Source organism: Pseudophryne corroboree, chromosome 2 (genome assembly GCF_028390025.1).
Source record: "Pseudophryne corroboree isolate aPseCor3 chromosome 2, aPseCor3.hap2, whole genome shotgun sequence".
NCBI classification, from domain to species: Eukaryota; Metazoa; Chordata; class Amphibia; order Anura; family Myobatrachidae; genus Pseudophryne; species Pseudophryne corroboree.
In genome coordinates this window covers 366,762,290-366,777,444 of record NC_086445.1, presented here as the reverse complement: position 1 = coordinate 366,777,444, position 15,155 = coordinate 366,762,290, and the positions used below count along the sequence as shown (strand labels likewise).

At 46.6% G+C, this 15,155-nt stretch overlaps 1 protein-coding gene across 2 annotated transcripts in view; it reads right to left on the bottom strand.

Moving 5' to 3' along the window:
- Positions 1-944: 944 nt before the first annotated feature.
- LIG4 (DNA ligase 4) overlaps positions 945-15,155 on the bottom strand; it is a 33,566-nt gene continuing 19,355 nt past the window's right edge. For both annotated transcript variants that reach the window (XM_063953191.1, XM_063953190.1), the window contains exon 2: positions 945-4,048. In XM_063953191.1, coding sequence (XP_063809261.1) covers positions 1,305-4,040 — 2,736 coding nt within the window. In that variant the 5' untranslated portion in view covers positions 4,041-4,048 and the 3' untranslated portion in view covers positions 945-1,304. The remainder of the gene's footprint in view (positions 4,049-15,155) is intronic.

Here is a 15,155-nt window from a genome sequence, read left to right as displayed (position 1 = left end):
GGGGGGGGGGACTTTTTCATACTTTACGATCCACGTGGACTACGATTGGGAACGGTAACCTTGCCCGCAGCATGGCGAGTGAAGCGAGCCATGCAAGGGGACTCTGTTCACTAATTGGGGTTCCTGGTCACTTGACAGAGAAAACGACATCCGAAACATAAAAAAACTCATGTCGACCTATTTCTAGTGTCGACCTAGCCACTGTTGACCAATGGGCGTCGACCTAGTGGATGTCGACCCTCAGTCCCATACCCATCACAGACAATCCACAATGACAAATCAGTCGAGAATTGAATTCAACACTCACCAAAATCAAACCTTCACACACTACTCTGCTTTCACCTCTGTGCTCCCCTACAATTCCTTCCAAAGCCTATCAGAGAAAATTACACAAAAATCATGCTTATATAGGACTAGTGATATAAAACACCTGGATTACTGGGCTCCGGCAGCAGTCATCCCACTTGACGTCGCCGGCGAGTTACGTAGCTCCCATGATACTCGCAGGCCAATACATCTGGAGAGCTGCTATGCATTCTCACACCAAACTGTTGTGAGCCTAGAAGGGGATAATCTTCCACCAAACTCGCATCCTATTGCATTTACCCTTAAAGTAGATTTTACTCTAACTCAGACTTTAAATTATCAGGGCAGGAAACACAATAGCCTGCTACCTTAGTTTAACAAGTCAAACCCTTTGAATGCCTCTAATGCCCTTCAAAAAAGCCATCCTTACTGCATGCTAGTTGCAACGCACCTGACTGTGCACGTCCATTCCCACTGTGTATGCGCCAATACGATGCATGTGCAGTACAAACAGGGCACTGCACAGATACAACATGAGCACAGTACGGCTCCTACAACAGAGGGCTAATGGGAGTTAATACTCTCTCCTTAACAATATAGTGTGTACATTAAAAAGAAAAAAAAAAAGTACACAAAGATCAGATAAAATATAGCTTTATTTTAAGACCATTATAACAATAAATAAGATAGAGATAAAACAGAAACATGTTAAAAATGTAAAAGCACATTTCCTAATATTTTTGTTCACATTTAAGAGCTACAATTTTAGTACTTCATATTAAGCTTGTGGGTAGAAAAGTGGCTTTCACCAGGATTAATTCTTGATCTTTGATATTTAAATGATTTTACATATAAATAAAATTTGTATACATCAATGTAAAATATATTTGCAATATACAAAAATGATTTTATAAAATAATATTTTAGTGAAATTTCAAGTCCGTCCTAAGAATTAAGATACTGTACAATGAGAATAGTATGAAAACATTCTAACAGTATTACTTTAAATAGTTTTGTTCCATTAAAAGTTCTTCATTCTTCAATGACTCCAGTACCCATAAAACTGTAACAATTTTAAATTTTCTTTCAAAGGTTCGCCTTAGAATTTTAATTTCCGCTAAACGAGACAAGTCATCACCTACAACTACATGAGATACCCCTTCTTCTAAACGGCTCACTACTTTTGCTCCATGAAAACGCAGCTCCAGTGCTCTTATACTCAAACTGGATGTTTCAATTGTAGTGCTCGGGTCACTGATGGTAGTGAAAACATCTACATATACAATACACTGACGGAATATACTGTGAGAATTATTTTCCCATGAATAGCGTTGTCCTAGGTCAGCAATCATATCCAAAGGGATTTTTTCATCCAAGTTTGGCATTCTGGTAAACAGGTCCTTCAGCTCATTCTCATTAGTATCAGTGACATAACTGTCACCATAACAGTCATATTCGTAGGCAAAACGTTCTTTGGTGGACGGACACATATGAATCATATGGTGAGGTTGCCAAGGTACAAAGGTTTTCATGTTAATGCACTCAAGTAGCCAAGCTGCTCTAACAACATCATAATCATTTGATGAGATAATGTTTTTAACTCTGACATTTTGGGCTCCTACAATAACACAATAGGTGTCTCGCCCAGGATTTTGCACTACTACGCCACCACATGAAGCGATCTTGCTCTCTAGATCAGCCTTTGAGTGTTCATCTGTTCCGCTCATCACACAAAACTCAACATCTTTAAACACATCTGACTGTTTTGAGATGTTGGTAAGATCAGGTGCTTTCAGATGTGAAGCCACTCCTATTACTTTCCTAATCTTAGGGGCAGTTTTGCGTTTTTTTTCTTGTGGTTCTTCATTAATATCAAAGTGCTTTGAAGCCAATTTCCCAGATGCTTTTTCTCGTAAATTTTCCAAATCATCAAGCGTCATGCAGTCAGACCATTCCTTGTCTTCTCTTATCTTCTCAATTCGGGGGAATCGGAGAGTACAAGAGGTTTTGTACATATCACTAGAAACAATCTCAGCAGCCTTTATTTGAACAATAACCGAATTACAAGGTTGTATAAAAACTTCAGGTTTTTCGGTTGCACACAAAATATTGTGAGGTGGATCTCTTTTTCGGTAAGGTATCCAGTGTGGAGCCAACTTTATACCAAGGTCATACAACTCTTTCATAGTGTAACCAGAGCCAACACGACAGAATGAATGAAAGACAGATGGCTTCTCTCCAGGTGCTGGTGTCTCTGCCACTGCACATAAAAAATGAGACATCATGCTACCACGGAGACCTTTGCCCCAATATCCTCCAATAATTAGAAGATCCAATTCATCCATTAGGCCATTAACGTATTCAGGTTTAAGCTTTAGCCACCCTTCTCCACGTTTATCTGGCTTATAAATGGACATAGGGTCTTTAACCATAATTCCTTCATCCCGGTTATCGATTGCTTCATTCAGTGCATCCACAACACTTTTTTTGGTACTAGCTTCTGTTCTGTGAACAATGTGAATTCTTCCTGGTATTGGGATAAATAGATCACGAAGGATATTGTACCTTTTTGCAAGAGTTTCATGAGCCAACTTCTGATCATTAAACAACAAAATGTCAAACACAAAGTAACATGTCTGAAGGTCAGAATCATCAACCATTCTCTTTATGTCAAATTTGCTACCTTTCTGCATGAAGGTTTGAGTATTTGGATTGTAAGCCATCATTTCACCATCTAGAATGCAGTTTTGCACATCAGTGCGAAACACATTATGTATAAAAGGAGTTAGGGAACCTTCAAGGGGAGAGGCTCCAAACTGCTGGGTGTAGTCAAACCCATTCCGGGAGAAATATTTATACACATCCCCATCTTTGTGCATCTGCATTCTCTCGCCATCAAGTTTTGTTTCAATGTAAAAGCTCTGGTGGTTCATTTGCTTTTCTATATGCTGAATGTTAGCAATTGCTGCAAGCATTGGTTTGAAAGCAGAAAACATGGAAATGGAGACATCACTGAGACACACATTGGGATCATGCAGCTGTATGCACACTTTCTCTAGATCTGTGGTGACATTGTGTAGCTCCACAGCATCACGGTGAAAGATGGAAAAAACAGTTTGCTGGCTAAAGCCAAGTTTCATGTCCTTTATGATCATTCTAATTAGCCATTTTTGTTCCAGAGCATTGGTGTTAGCTATCAAATAAATGAGGCTTTTCTCTACAAGCTCTTTCTTTCTACCTGCGTTGTTATTTGCAATGGAATCTAAATGGTCATTGACATCTTGTATGGACAGGCTTCCATCTCTTTGGCATCTTGATTTGAGAACAAAGTATGCAATAGCAGCAAAATCTCCAGCATCAGTATTTGAGCCAGTAGGGGTTCTATAATTTAAAAGTTGTAAGGCATCTTTGCCTTCTTTAGGCAAACCAAGAACTTTTATATACAGTTTAGCAAGCATAGTCTCTTTAATTCCATATGCCATCCGCTCTCTTTCTAATTGCGGAAGGATAAGTCGCATGGCTGGATAGAAAGAGTCTGTAGTTTTAGGTTGATCCTTATATAGGGCATCGTGAAATTTTCTCCATGAATCAACAAACTGCTTAAATATATTTATTTTTTCTGGCCGTTTCTTGCATTTTTGAATCCTTTCTAAAGTGTTGCATAGATCTACAAACGGGACTTCTGATGCTACCGTTTTCTTGCCCACAGACTTTAAGGAAGCTACAGCAGACATCTGGACTTCTGTAAAAATAAAAAAATAAAAATACACTGCTTTAACGGGACTTAAACCTTATTTTTGTATTTTCTCTACGAATTTGTCTAATCGAGGAAAGACTGTAAAATATAATTTTAAATACCTACCGGTAGATCCTTCTCTCGTAGTCCATAAGGGATATTGGAGGCAGATTAGTACGATGGGGTATAGATGGGTCCAAAGGAGCCAATGCACTTTAAATTTCTTCAACTGGGTGTGCTGGCTCCTCCCCTCTATGACGCCTTATAGGTAAAACAGTGCCGAAGGAGAATGACATACTTGAAAGAAGGAACATAACAATAAGTGTGGTGAGATTTACATAACCATAACATAACCGTGCCAGCAACAGCTGGCAACAGGAACAGCAACAGCTGAACAGGTAACACCTAACAGAGAACCTGTAGAAACTCACCGCACAGAGGCGGGTGCCCAATGGCCCTCATTCCGAGTTGTTCGCTCGTTATTTTTCTTTGCATTGGCGCGATTAGTCGCAAACTGCGCATGCGCTACGTGCGCAGTGCGTTTGCGCCAAGTAAATTTGATAAAAAGTTTGGTATTTTACTCACGGCTTAACGAAGAAATCTCTTCGTTCTGGTGATCGGAGTATGATTGACAGGAAGTGGGTGTTTCTGGGCGGAAACTAGCCGTTTTATGGGTGTGTGCGAAAAAACGCAGCAGTTTCTGGGAAAAACGCGGGAGTGTCTGAAGAAACAGGGGAGTGTCTTGGCGAACACTGGGTGTGTTTGTGACGTCAAACCAGGAACGAAACGGACTGAACTGATCGCAGTGGCAGAGTAAGTCTCGAGCTACTCAGAAACTGCTAAGAAATTTGTATTCGCAATTCTGCTAATCTTTCGTTCGCAATTCTGCTATGCTAAAATACACTCCCAGTAGGCGGCGGCTTAGCGTGTGCAAAGCTGCTAAAAGCAGCTAGCGAGCGAACAACTCGTAATGAGGGCCATTATCCCTTATGGACTACGAGAAAAGGATTTACCGGTAAGTATTTAAAATCCTATTTTCTCTAGCATCAATAAGGGATATTGGGGACAGATTAGTACTATGGGGATGTCCCAAAGCTTCCAGAATGGACGGGAACGTGTAGAGACATTTGCAGCACCGCCTGCCCAAACTGGGTATCCTCTTTGGCCAGGGTATCAAACCTGTAGAACTTCACAAAGGTGTCGTTCCCCGACCAGGTAGCAGCTAGGCATATTTGCAAGGCCGAGACTCCACGTGCAGCCGCCCAGGTAGACCCCATTGATCTCGTATAGTGGGGCTTCAGAGACTGTGGAACAGGTAAGGCTGCCGACACATAGGCCTGTTGGATAGTAAGCCGAATCCAATGAGCAATAGAATGCTTTGAAGCAGGGCAACCCTTTTTCCGCAAATCATACAGCACAAACAAGGAATCAGTCTTTCTGATCCGAGCCGTCCTCTTGACAGATTTTCAAGGCTCGCGCTGCATCCAATGCCTCCGGAGGAGCAGAAGTGCCAGAACTGGACGGAATCACAATAGGTCGATTCAAATGAAACGCAGAGACTACCTTCGGCAGGAACCGCTGTCTAGTCCGGAGCTCCGCTCTGTTCTCGTAAAAGACCAAGTAGGGACTCTTACACGATAAGGTCCCCAATTCTGAGACACATCTAGCAGAAGCCAGGGCCAGTAACATCACCGTCTTTCACGTGAGGTACATGTCTTCTACCGTCATGAGCGGTTAAAACCAGGCGGTCTGTAGAAAGCTTAACACCACATCCAAATCCCAAGGTGCCGTAGGCGGCACAAACGGAGGTTGTATGTGAAGCACCCCTTGCAAGAAGGTCTGAACTTCTGGCAGGATAGCCAACTTCTTCTGGAAGAAGACGGAAAGAGCTGAAATCTGGACCTTAATGGATCCAAGAGGTAAGCCTTTGTCCAAGGAAGGAATCTTACCAAGTGGAATTCTGCAGACAGATATGTGCGTTCCTCGCACCAAGAGACATATCACCTCCAGAAATTATTATAGTGTTTTGACATCACAGGTTTTCTGGCTTGCACCATAGTGGCAGTGACCTTTCTGGAAAGCCCTTTGTGAGCTAGGATGTTCCACTCAACTTCCATGCCGTCAAACAAAGCCGTCGTAAGTCCGGGTAGACAAACGGTCCTTGCTGAAGATCTCTTCTTAGCGGTAGAGGCCAAGGGTCCTCTACTGACATGTCTAGAAGAGCCGTGTACCACGCTCTTCGGGGCCAATCAAGATTGCTTGCACTGCTTGATGCCTGATCCGCTTGAGCACCCTTGGGATCAACGGAATCGGAGGAAATAGGTAGACCAGCTGATAAGGCCAAGGCGATGTCAGTGCATCCACTGCGCTCGCCTGAGGGTCCCTGGTTCACGAGCAATAGCAGCAAAGCTTCTTGTTGAGGCGAAAGGCCATCATGTCAATCTGTGGGCAGCCCCACCTGTCGATCACCTGTTGAAACACCTGAGGGTGTACTCCCCACTCCCCTGGATGGAGATCGTGGCGACTCAGGAAGTCCACTTCCCAGTTGTCCACTCCCGGAATGAAGATTGCGGACAGTGCTCTTACATGTCTTTCTGCCCAGAAGAGTATTCTTGACACTTCTCGCATGCAGGCTCTGCTTTTCGTCCCTCCTTGTCGATTGATGTACGCCACAGCCGTGGCGTTGCCCGACTGAACCTGGATCGCCCGATCCCGGAGCCTAGGGGAGACCTGAATTAGAGCATTGTAGATGGCCCGAAGTTCCAGGATGTTGATTGGAAGTAAGGCCTCCTGGGCAGACCACCTGCCCTGGAACTGCGCCCCCTGGGTGACAGCTCCCCATCCTCTCAAACTCACGTCTGTCGTGAGGAGGATCCAATTCTGAATCCCAAAGCTACGACCTTCCAGCAGGTTGGAAGACTGTAGCCACCACAGGAGTGAAATCCTGGCCTGGGGTGACAGCCGAATCATCCGCTGTATCTGAAGATGGGAACCGGACCACTTGTTCAGGATGTCCAATTGGAAAGGTCTGGCATGAAACCTTCCAAACTGTATCGCCTCGTACGAGGCCACCATCTTTCCCAACAATTTTATGCAAAGATGAATGGATACTGGAGCAGGTCGGAGAACCATGCAAACCATTTCTTAAAAGTGTTCTTACTTTGTCCTCTGGGAGGAACACTTTCTGTGCTACCATATCCAGTAGCATCACCAGAAACAGGACCCATTGAGACGGTTCCAGTTGGGACTTCTGCAGATTGAGGAACCATCCTTGGTGAGTCAGAAGTTGGATAGTGCGATCTATGTGGAGCAATAGAAGCTCCCTGGAACTCGCTTTTATCAGAAGGTTGTCCAGCTATGGAATTACGTTGACCCCCTGGACCCTGAGCTGAAACATAATTTCTGCCATAACCTTCGTGAACACCCTCTGAGCTGTAGACAGGCCGAAGGGCAATGCCTGAAACTGGTAGTGATCGTTCAGTAGGGCGAACCGCAGATAGGCCTGATGAGGAGGCCAAATGGGGATATGGAGGCAAGCGTCCTTGATATCCAGGGACACTAGGAATTCCTGTTGTTCCAGGCCCGCGCTCACTGCTCTCAAAGATTCCATCTTGAATTTGAAAACCTTTAGGTAAGGATTCAAGGACTTCAGATTCAGAATGGGTCTGACAGACCAGTTTGGGTTTGGTACCACAAACAGACTGAACTAGTAACCTTGTCCTTGTTGTTGCAGGGGTACTGGAACAATGACCTGGGACTGGACCAACTTGTTTATGGCCAGTAGTAGCGTACCACGCATATTTTCCAAAGCTGGTAAGCCTGATTTGAAAAATCGTTGGGGAGGGGCAACGTTGAACTCGAGCTTGTAACCCTGAGAGATAAGGTCCCTTACCCAAGCATCTTGGCAGGAACTGTCCCAGATATGACTGTAGTGACGTAACCGAGCTCCAACCACGAGATCCCCTCGGGGTGGGTGGGCACCATCATGCTAAAGTCTTTGTGGAAGCTGAACTGGAGCTCTGTTCCCGGGGAGCCTGTGACGGCTGTTTTCTTAGGCTTACCTCTGGTGCCTCTAGCTGCGTTGGAGGCCCCCTTGGCCCTAGATCAAAATCTGGAGGACCGAAAGGACTGAGTAGACGGGTCCGTGTAGGGACGTCTAGCAGGCGGAGGCCCCAAAGGGAGAAACATGGATTTCCCAGCAGTAGTTTTGAAAATCCATGTGTCCAATTTATCTCCAAAGAGCCAGTCATCTGTGAAGGGAAGAGATTCCACATTACGTTTGGAGTCAGCGTCAGTAATCACCTGACGCAACCATATGGCTTTGCGCGCCGACACAGCCATAGCAGTGGTCCTAGCATTAATACTGCCAATCTCTTTAAGGGAGTCCCAGAGGACCCTAGCCGTGTCCTGAATGTGTTTTAGGAATTTTCCTATCTGCCGCGTCCTTTACCGTAAAGGAGCCCGGAGCAGGAAGTACCACCTTTTTAGAAAGGCGAGAGACTGAGATGTCTAATGCTGGAGCTTCTTCCCAGAATTTCCTGCCTTCAGTGACAAAGGGGAATGTATGTAAAAACCGTTTGGACACCTCATATTTTTTTTTATCTGGATTTTTCCAAGCAATTTTAAATAAATCATCCAACTCCTTGGAGTCAGGAAATGTGACTGTCAATTTGTCTTGTGGGAGGAAAAATGACTGCTGATTATTAGCATCCTCCAGGGGGAGCTTAACACATCCCGAATAGCCAACATGAGGGGTTCAATACCCAGTGTAGGGGTGAAGTCCCCGCTTATGGGGTCCACATCATGCCCATCATCCAGTATATCATCATCAGTATCTGATAGAAGTGCAGGGAAAGCACGTTTTTGTGCACCTGTAGTGGACAGGGGGGATGTTTAGAACCTAGATTTGCCACTGCTTGTTGCAGTTCCTGAGTTTTATTGGAATTTGCAGTGAGTTGAGATGACATATCAGACATCATAGTTTTGAGAGCCTCCAACCAGGAGGGCTCTGGACTCTCCCCCACATTATTATCAGCATTTTGTGTAAACTGACTACACTGCTCACATGATATTGAGCCAGATGAGCTAGGGTAAAATCTAGCATTACACACACTGCATAACTTCTGTGTTTTACCTTTGTGAAGAAGAAAAACCAGGTATAATATACATACAACACAGCATGAAATACAATACAAGCCTGCCCTATTGCATGTGAGAGGAGACACAAGAGAGAAGACACCAGCACACCCAACGCTGCACAGCCCCCAGTGAGGATGTCAGCGTTTCACATATACATATAAACAGTGAGACTGTCTAATGAAAAATCCCTCAGAGGGATGATATTTGTGTATAATAGACCGTTATGGAGGAGCTGTGTGAGGCTGCTGCTGACACCAGCACACCCAACGCTGCACAGCCCCCAGTGAGGCTGTCAGCGTTTCACATATACATATAAACAGTGAGACTGTCTAATGAAAAATCCCTCAGAGGGATGATATTTGTGTACAATAGACCGTTATGGAGGAGCTGTGTGAGGCTGCTGCTGCTTATGCAGAGGAAGGCGCCAAAAAGCCACTGAGCCCGCTCTGATGTAGCCCCGCTATGGCGCCAGAGCTACTGTGTAATTTTTATACTGGCCATGTCTCCTAAGTGTTTGTAGCCTCACATAAATGCTTGGTACAAGGTATTTAGCCAGTCTCACGCAGGGGCCACAGCGGGTCCCCCCCAGGAGGGACCCGTACGCCTCACCCTTGCTTCTGCTGCACAGTGAACCGGGGGGGACCCCTAGCGGGGTCCCTGGTGTTTACACAGATGATCACATTCAGGCAGCGTTAGAGGTATGTGGCATGCTGGGGCTGTGACAGCCAAGGTGCCATGCCCCGCAGGACAGTGGTCCTGCAGCGGGGAAGCGGCTCTGCACCTCAAGAGGCCGGTGACCATCCCCCACCTAACTCCCCCGATGCAGGTATGCTGTTGCCCAAACAGCATACCGAAAGAAATAAAAGTTTAAAAGAAATTGAAGAAAAAAACAAAACTCTGGAGCTTGCAGTGTGTGCATCGTCTCCTGAGGGCACTTTTTTCAAAACTGACCTGTAGGAGGAGGCATAGAGGGGAGGAGCCAGCACACCCAGTTGAAGAAATTTAAAGTGCACTGGCTCCTTTGGACCCGTCTATACCCCATCGTACTAATCTGCCCCAATATGGATGCTAGAGGGAAAAAAAAATAAGATTTTACTTACCGATAAATCTATTTCTCGGAGTCCGTAGTGGATGCTGGGGTTCCTGAAAGGACCATGGGGAATAGCGGCTCCGCAGGAGACAGGGCACAAAAAGTAAAGCTTTTCCAGATCAGGTGGTGTGCACTGGCTCCTCCCCCTATGACCCTCCTCCAGACTCCAGTTAGGTACTGTGCCCGGACGAGCGTACACAATAAGGGAGGATTTTGAATCCCGGGTAAGACTCATACCAGCCACACCAATCACACCGTACAACTTGTGATCTAAACCCAGTTAACAGTATGATAACAGCGGAGCCTCTGAAAGATGGCTTCCTTCAACAATAACCCGAATTAGTTAACAATAACTATGTACAATTATTGCAGATAATCCGCACTTGGGATGGGCGCCCAGCATCCACTACGGACTCCGAGAAATAGATTTATCGGTAAGTAAAATCTTATTTTCTCTATCGTCCTAGTGGATGCTGGGGTTCCTGAAAGGACCATGGGGATTATACCAAAGCTCCCAAACGGGCGGGAGAGTGCGGATGACTCTGCAGCACCGAATGAGAGAACTCCAGGTCCTCCTTAGCCAGAGTATCAAATTTGTAAAATTTTACAAACGTGTTCTCCCCTGACCACGTAGCTGCTCGGCAAAGTTGTAATGCCGAGACCCCTCGGGCAGCCGCCCAAGATGAGCCCACCTTCCTTGTGGAGTGGGCCTTTACAGATTTAGGCTGTGGCAGGCCTGCCACAGAATGTGCAAGTTGGATTGTGCTACAGATCCAACGAGCAATCGTCTGCTTAGACGCAGGAGCACCCATCTTGTTGGGTGCATACAATATAAACAACGAGTCAGATTTTCTGACTCCAGCTGTCCTTGCAATATATATTTTTAATGCTCTGACAACGTCCAGTAACTTGGAGTCCTCCAAGTCACTTGTAGCCGCAGGCACTACAATAGGCTGGTTCAGATGAAATGCTGACACCAACTTAGGGAGAAAATGCGGACGAGTCCGCAGTTCTGACCTGTCCGCGGAGGGGGACGTTGGTAAAGCAGACTTCAGGAAACGGCGAGGTGGATCTGTCTCTAATTCCAACCTGTACCCCTGAGATATTATCTGCAGGATCCAGGGATCTACCTGCGAGTGAGCCCACTGCGCGCTGTAATTTTTGAGACGACCACCCACCGTCCCCGAGTCCGCTTGAGAAGCCCCAGCGTCATGCTGAGGCTTTTGTAGAAGCCGGGGAAGGCTTCTGTTCCTGGGAAGGAGCTGCCTGTTGCTGTCTCTTCCCTCGACCTCTGCCTCGTGGCAGATATGAATAGCCCTTTGCTCTCTTATTTTAAAAGGAACGAAAGGGCTGCGGTTGAAAAGTCGGTGCCTTTTTCTGTTGGGGAGTGACTTGAGGTAGAAAGGTGGATTTCCCGGCTGTAGCCGTGGCCACCAAATCTGATAGACCGACTCCAAATAACTCCTCCCCTTTATACGGCAAAACTTCCATATGTCGTTTTGAATCCGCATCGCCTGTCCACTGTCGCGTCCATAAAGCTCTTCTGGCCGAAATGGACATAGCACTTACCCGTGATGCCAGTGTGCAGATATCCCTCTGTGCATCACGCATATAAAGAAATGCATCCTTTATTTGTTCTAACGACAGTAAAATATTGTCCCTGTCCAGGGTATCAATATTTTCAATCAGGGACTCTGACCAAACTACCCCAGCACTGCACATCCAGGCAGTCGCTATAGCTGGTCGTAGTATAACACCTGCATGTGTGTATATACTTTTTTGGATATTTTCCATCCTCCTATCTGATGGATCTTTAAGTGCGGCCGTCTCAGGAGAGGGTAACGCCACTTGTTTAGATAAGCGTGTTAGCGCCTTGTCCACCCTAGGAGGTGTTTCCCAGCGCTCCCTAACCTCTGGCGGGAAAGGGTATAATGCCAATAATTTCTTTGAAATTATCAGCTTTTTATCAGGGGCAACCCACGCTTCATTACACACGTCATTTAATTCTTCTGATTCAGGAAAAACTATAGGTAGTTTTTTCACACCCCACATAATACCCTGTTTAGTGGTACCTGTAGTATCAGCTAAATGTAACGCCTCCTTCATTGCCAAAATCATATAACGTGTGGCCCTACTGGAAAATACGGTTGATTCGTCACCGTCACCACTGGAGTCAGTGCCTGCGTCTGGGTCTGTGTCGACCGACTGAGGCAAAGGGCGTTTCACAGCCCCTGACGGTGTTTGAGTCGCCTGGACAGGCACTAATTGATTGTCCGGCCGTCTCATGTCGTCAAACGACTGCTTTAGCGTGTTGACACTATCCCGTAGTTCCATAAATAAAGGCATCCATTCTGGTGTCGACTCCCTAGGGGGTGACATCCTCATATTTGGCAATTGCTCCGCCTCCACACCAATATCGTCCTCATACATGTCGACACACACGTACCGACACCCAGCAGACACACAGGGAATGCTCCTAACGAAGACAGGACCCACTAGCCCTTTGGGGAGACAGAGGGAGAGTTTGCCAGCACACACCAAAAGCGCTATATATAACAGGGATAGCCTTATAATAAGTGCTCCCTTATAGCTGCTTTATATATATCAAAATATCGCCATAAATTTGCCCCCCCTCTCTGTTTTACCCTGTTTCTGTAGTGCAGTGCAGGGGAGAGACCTGGGAGCCTTCCTGACCAGCGGAGCTGTGAGAGGAAATGGCGCCGTGTGCTGAGGAGATAGGCCCCGCCCCTTTTCCGGCGGGCTCGTCTCCCGCTATTTAGTGAATCCAGGCAGGGGTTAAATATCTCCATATAGCCTCTGGGGGCTATATGTGAGGTATTTTTAGCCTTTATATAGGTTACATTTGCCTCCCAGGGCGCCCCCCCCCAGCGCCCTGCACCCTCAGTGACTGCGTGTGAAGTGTGCTGAGAGGAAAATGGCGCACAGCTGCAGTGCTGTGCGCTACCTTTAGAAGACTGCAGGAGTCTTCAGCCGCCGATTCTGGACCTCTTCTGACTTCAGCATCTGCAAGGGGGCCGGCGGCGCGGCTCCGGTGACCATCCAGGCTGTACCTGTGATCGTCCCTCTGGAGCTGATGTCCAGTAGCCAAGAAGCCAATCCATCCTGCACGCAGGTGAGTTCACTTCTTCTCCCCTCAGTCCCTCGTTGCAGTGATCCTGTTGCCAGCAGGACTCACTGTAAAATAAAAAACCTAAGCTAAACTTTTTCTAAGCAGCTCTTTAGGAGAGCCACCTAGATTGCACCCTTCTCGGCCGGGCACAAAAATCTAACTGGAGTCTGGAGGAGGGTCATAGGGGGAGGAGCCAGTGCACACCACCTGATCTGGAAAAGCTTTACTTTTTGTGCCCTGTCTCCTGCGGAGCCGCTATTCCCCATGGTCCTTTCAGGAACCCCAGCATCCACTAGGACGATAGAGAAATATTGTTAATAGGGCTTTCATTTGTCATAGGACTTTCTAGGATGGTGACCACAAACCTGCTTGCAGAACTTACAGTTCAACTGAAAATTCTGACATGGTTTCCTATATATGTCCAGTGCCTTTTCTTGCGGCGGGCGAGCCGTGCAACCACACGGGGCGCCCGCCGCGGCACTTTGCGGGTCCTCATCTCCCCCTCCGCCTCTTCCCGAGCACTCCTGCTCGGGGGGCGGAGTTTCACGGAATGACGCGGTTGCATCGTGACGTCACGACGCAATCGCATCATTCCGCGAAACCCTGCCCCCCGAGCAGGAGTGCTCGGGAAGAGGGAGGAGGAGCAGACAAGCTGGAAGGAGGAGGCGGCCGGCGTGAGGGAGGAGAGGCGGCCCGACCCAAAGAGCGAGAAGATCCTCTTCATGTGTAAGTAGTCTCTCTCCCCCCCCCCCTCTCCCCACTAGACACTTGCCTGCCGAACTGTGTAAAATGGGGACACTTGCCTGCCGTACTGTGTAAAATGGGGGCTCTTGCCTGCCGTACTGTATAAAATGGGGACACTTGCCTGCCGCACTGTATAAAATGGGGGCTCTTGCCTGCCGTACTGTGTAAAATGGGGACACTTGCCTGCCGTAATGTGTAAAATAGGATCTCTTGCCTGCCGCACTGTGTAAAATAGGGACTCTTGCCTGCCGCACTGTGTAAAATAGGGACTCTTGCCTGCCGCACTGTGTAAAATGGAGACTCTTGCCTGCCGCACTGCGTAAAATGGGGACACGTGCCTGCCGTAATGTGTAAAATGGGGACTTTTTTTCTTTTGCCCCTGTGGTGGCCATGATGATATTAGATGAGGCCATGCCCATTTCAATGAGAGCATGCCCATTTTAATGAGGCCACACCACCTTGCTGGCGCGCGCGCGCACATTTTTTTTCTTTTTATAACTATGGGGGGGGGGGCGCATTTTTTTTATGGCAATGGGGTGGGGGGGGGGGGGGGGGGGCGCATTTTGAAATCTCGCACTGGGAGCCAAGATTGGCTAGAAACAGCCCTGTACATGTCCCACAACATTCACTTGAGACGAAGGCACATACTGTAAATTGTTTTCATTTCTATTTATCAGAAAGACCCCAGTATGTGAAAATCCGTGGCACCAACATTAGGCTCTTAGATGTTACATGTAGCCCCTACAAGCTCTGTTTTCTGTCCATTAGAGTTTGTTTGTATAATACATTGTGTGTATATAAAACTGCATGAACACTTTCAGGGAAAGCAACTTCAATCTAATGTTAACCCTGTAGAAACTATTCCCTCCTCTCTCTGTAAGGTCCAGCAACAGAGATCGTTATTTGAACCTGTGTCTAGTTGTGCATTGCTTAAAACATTTTCACGCATGCTTGCTGATGCCGCCTCTATATGTATTTCTAAAATGAAAGTAATGCATAAATAGGATTTT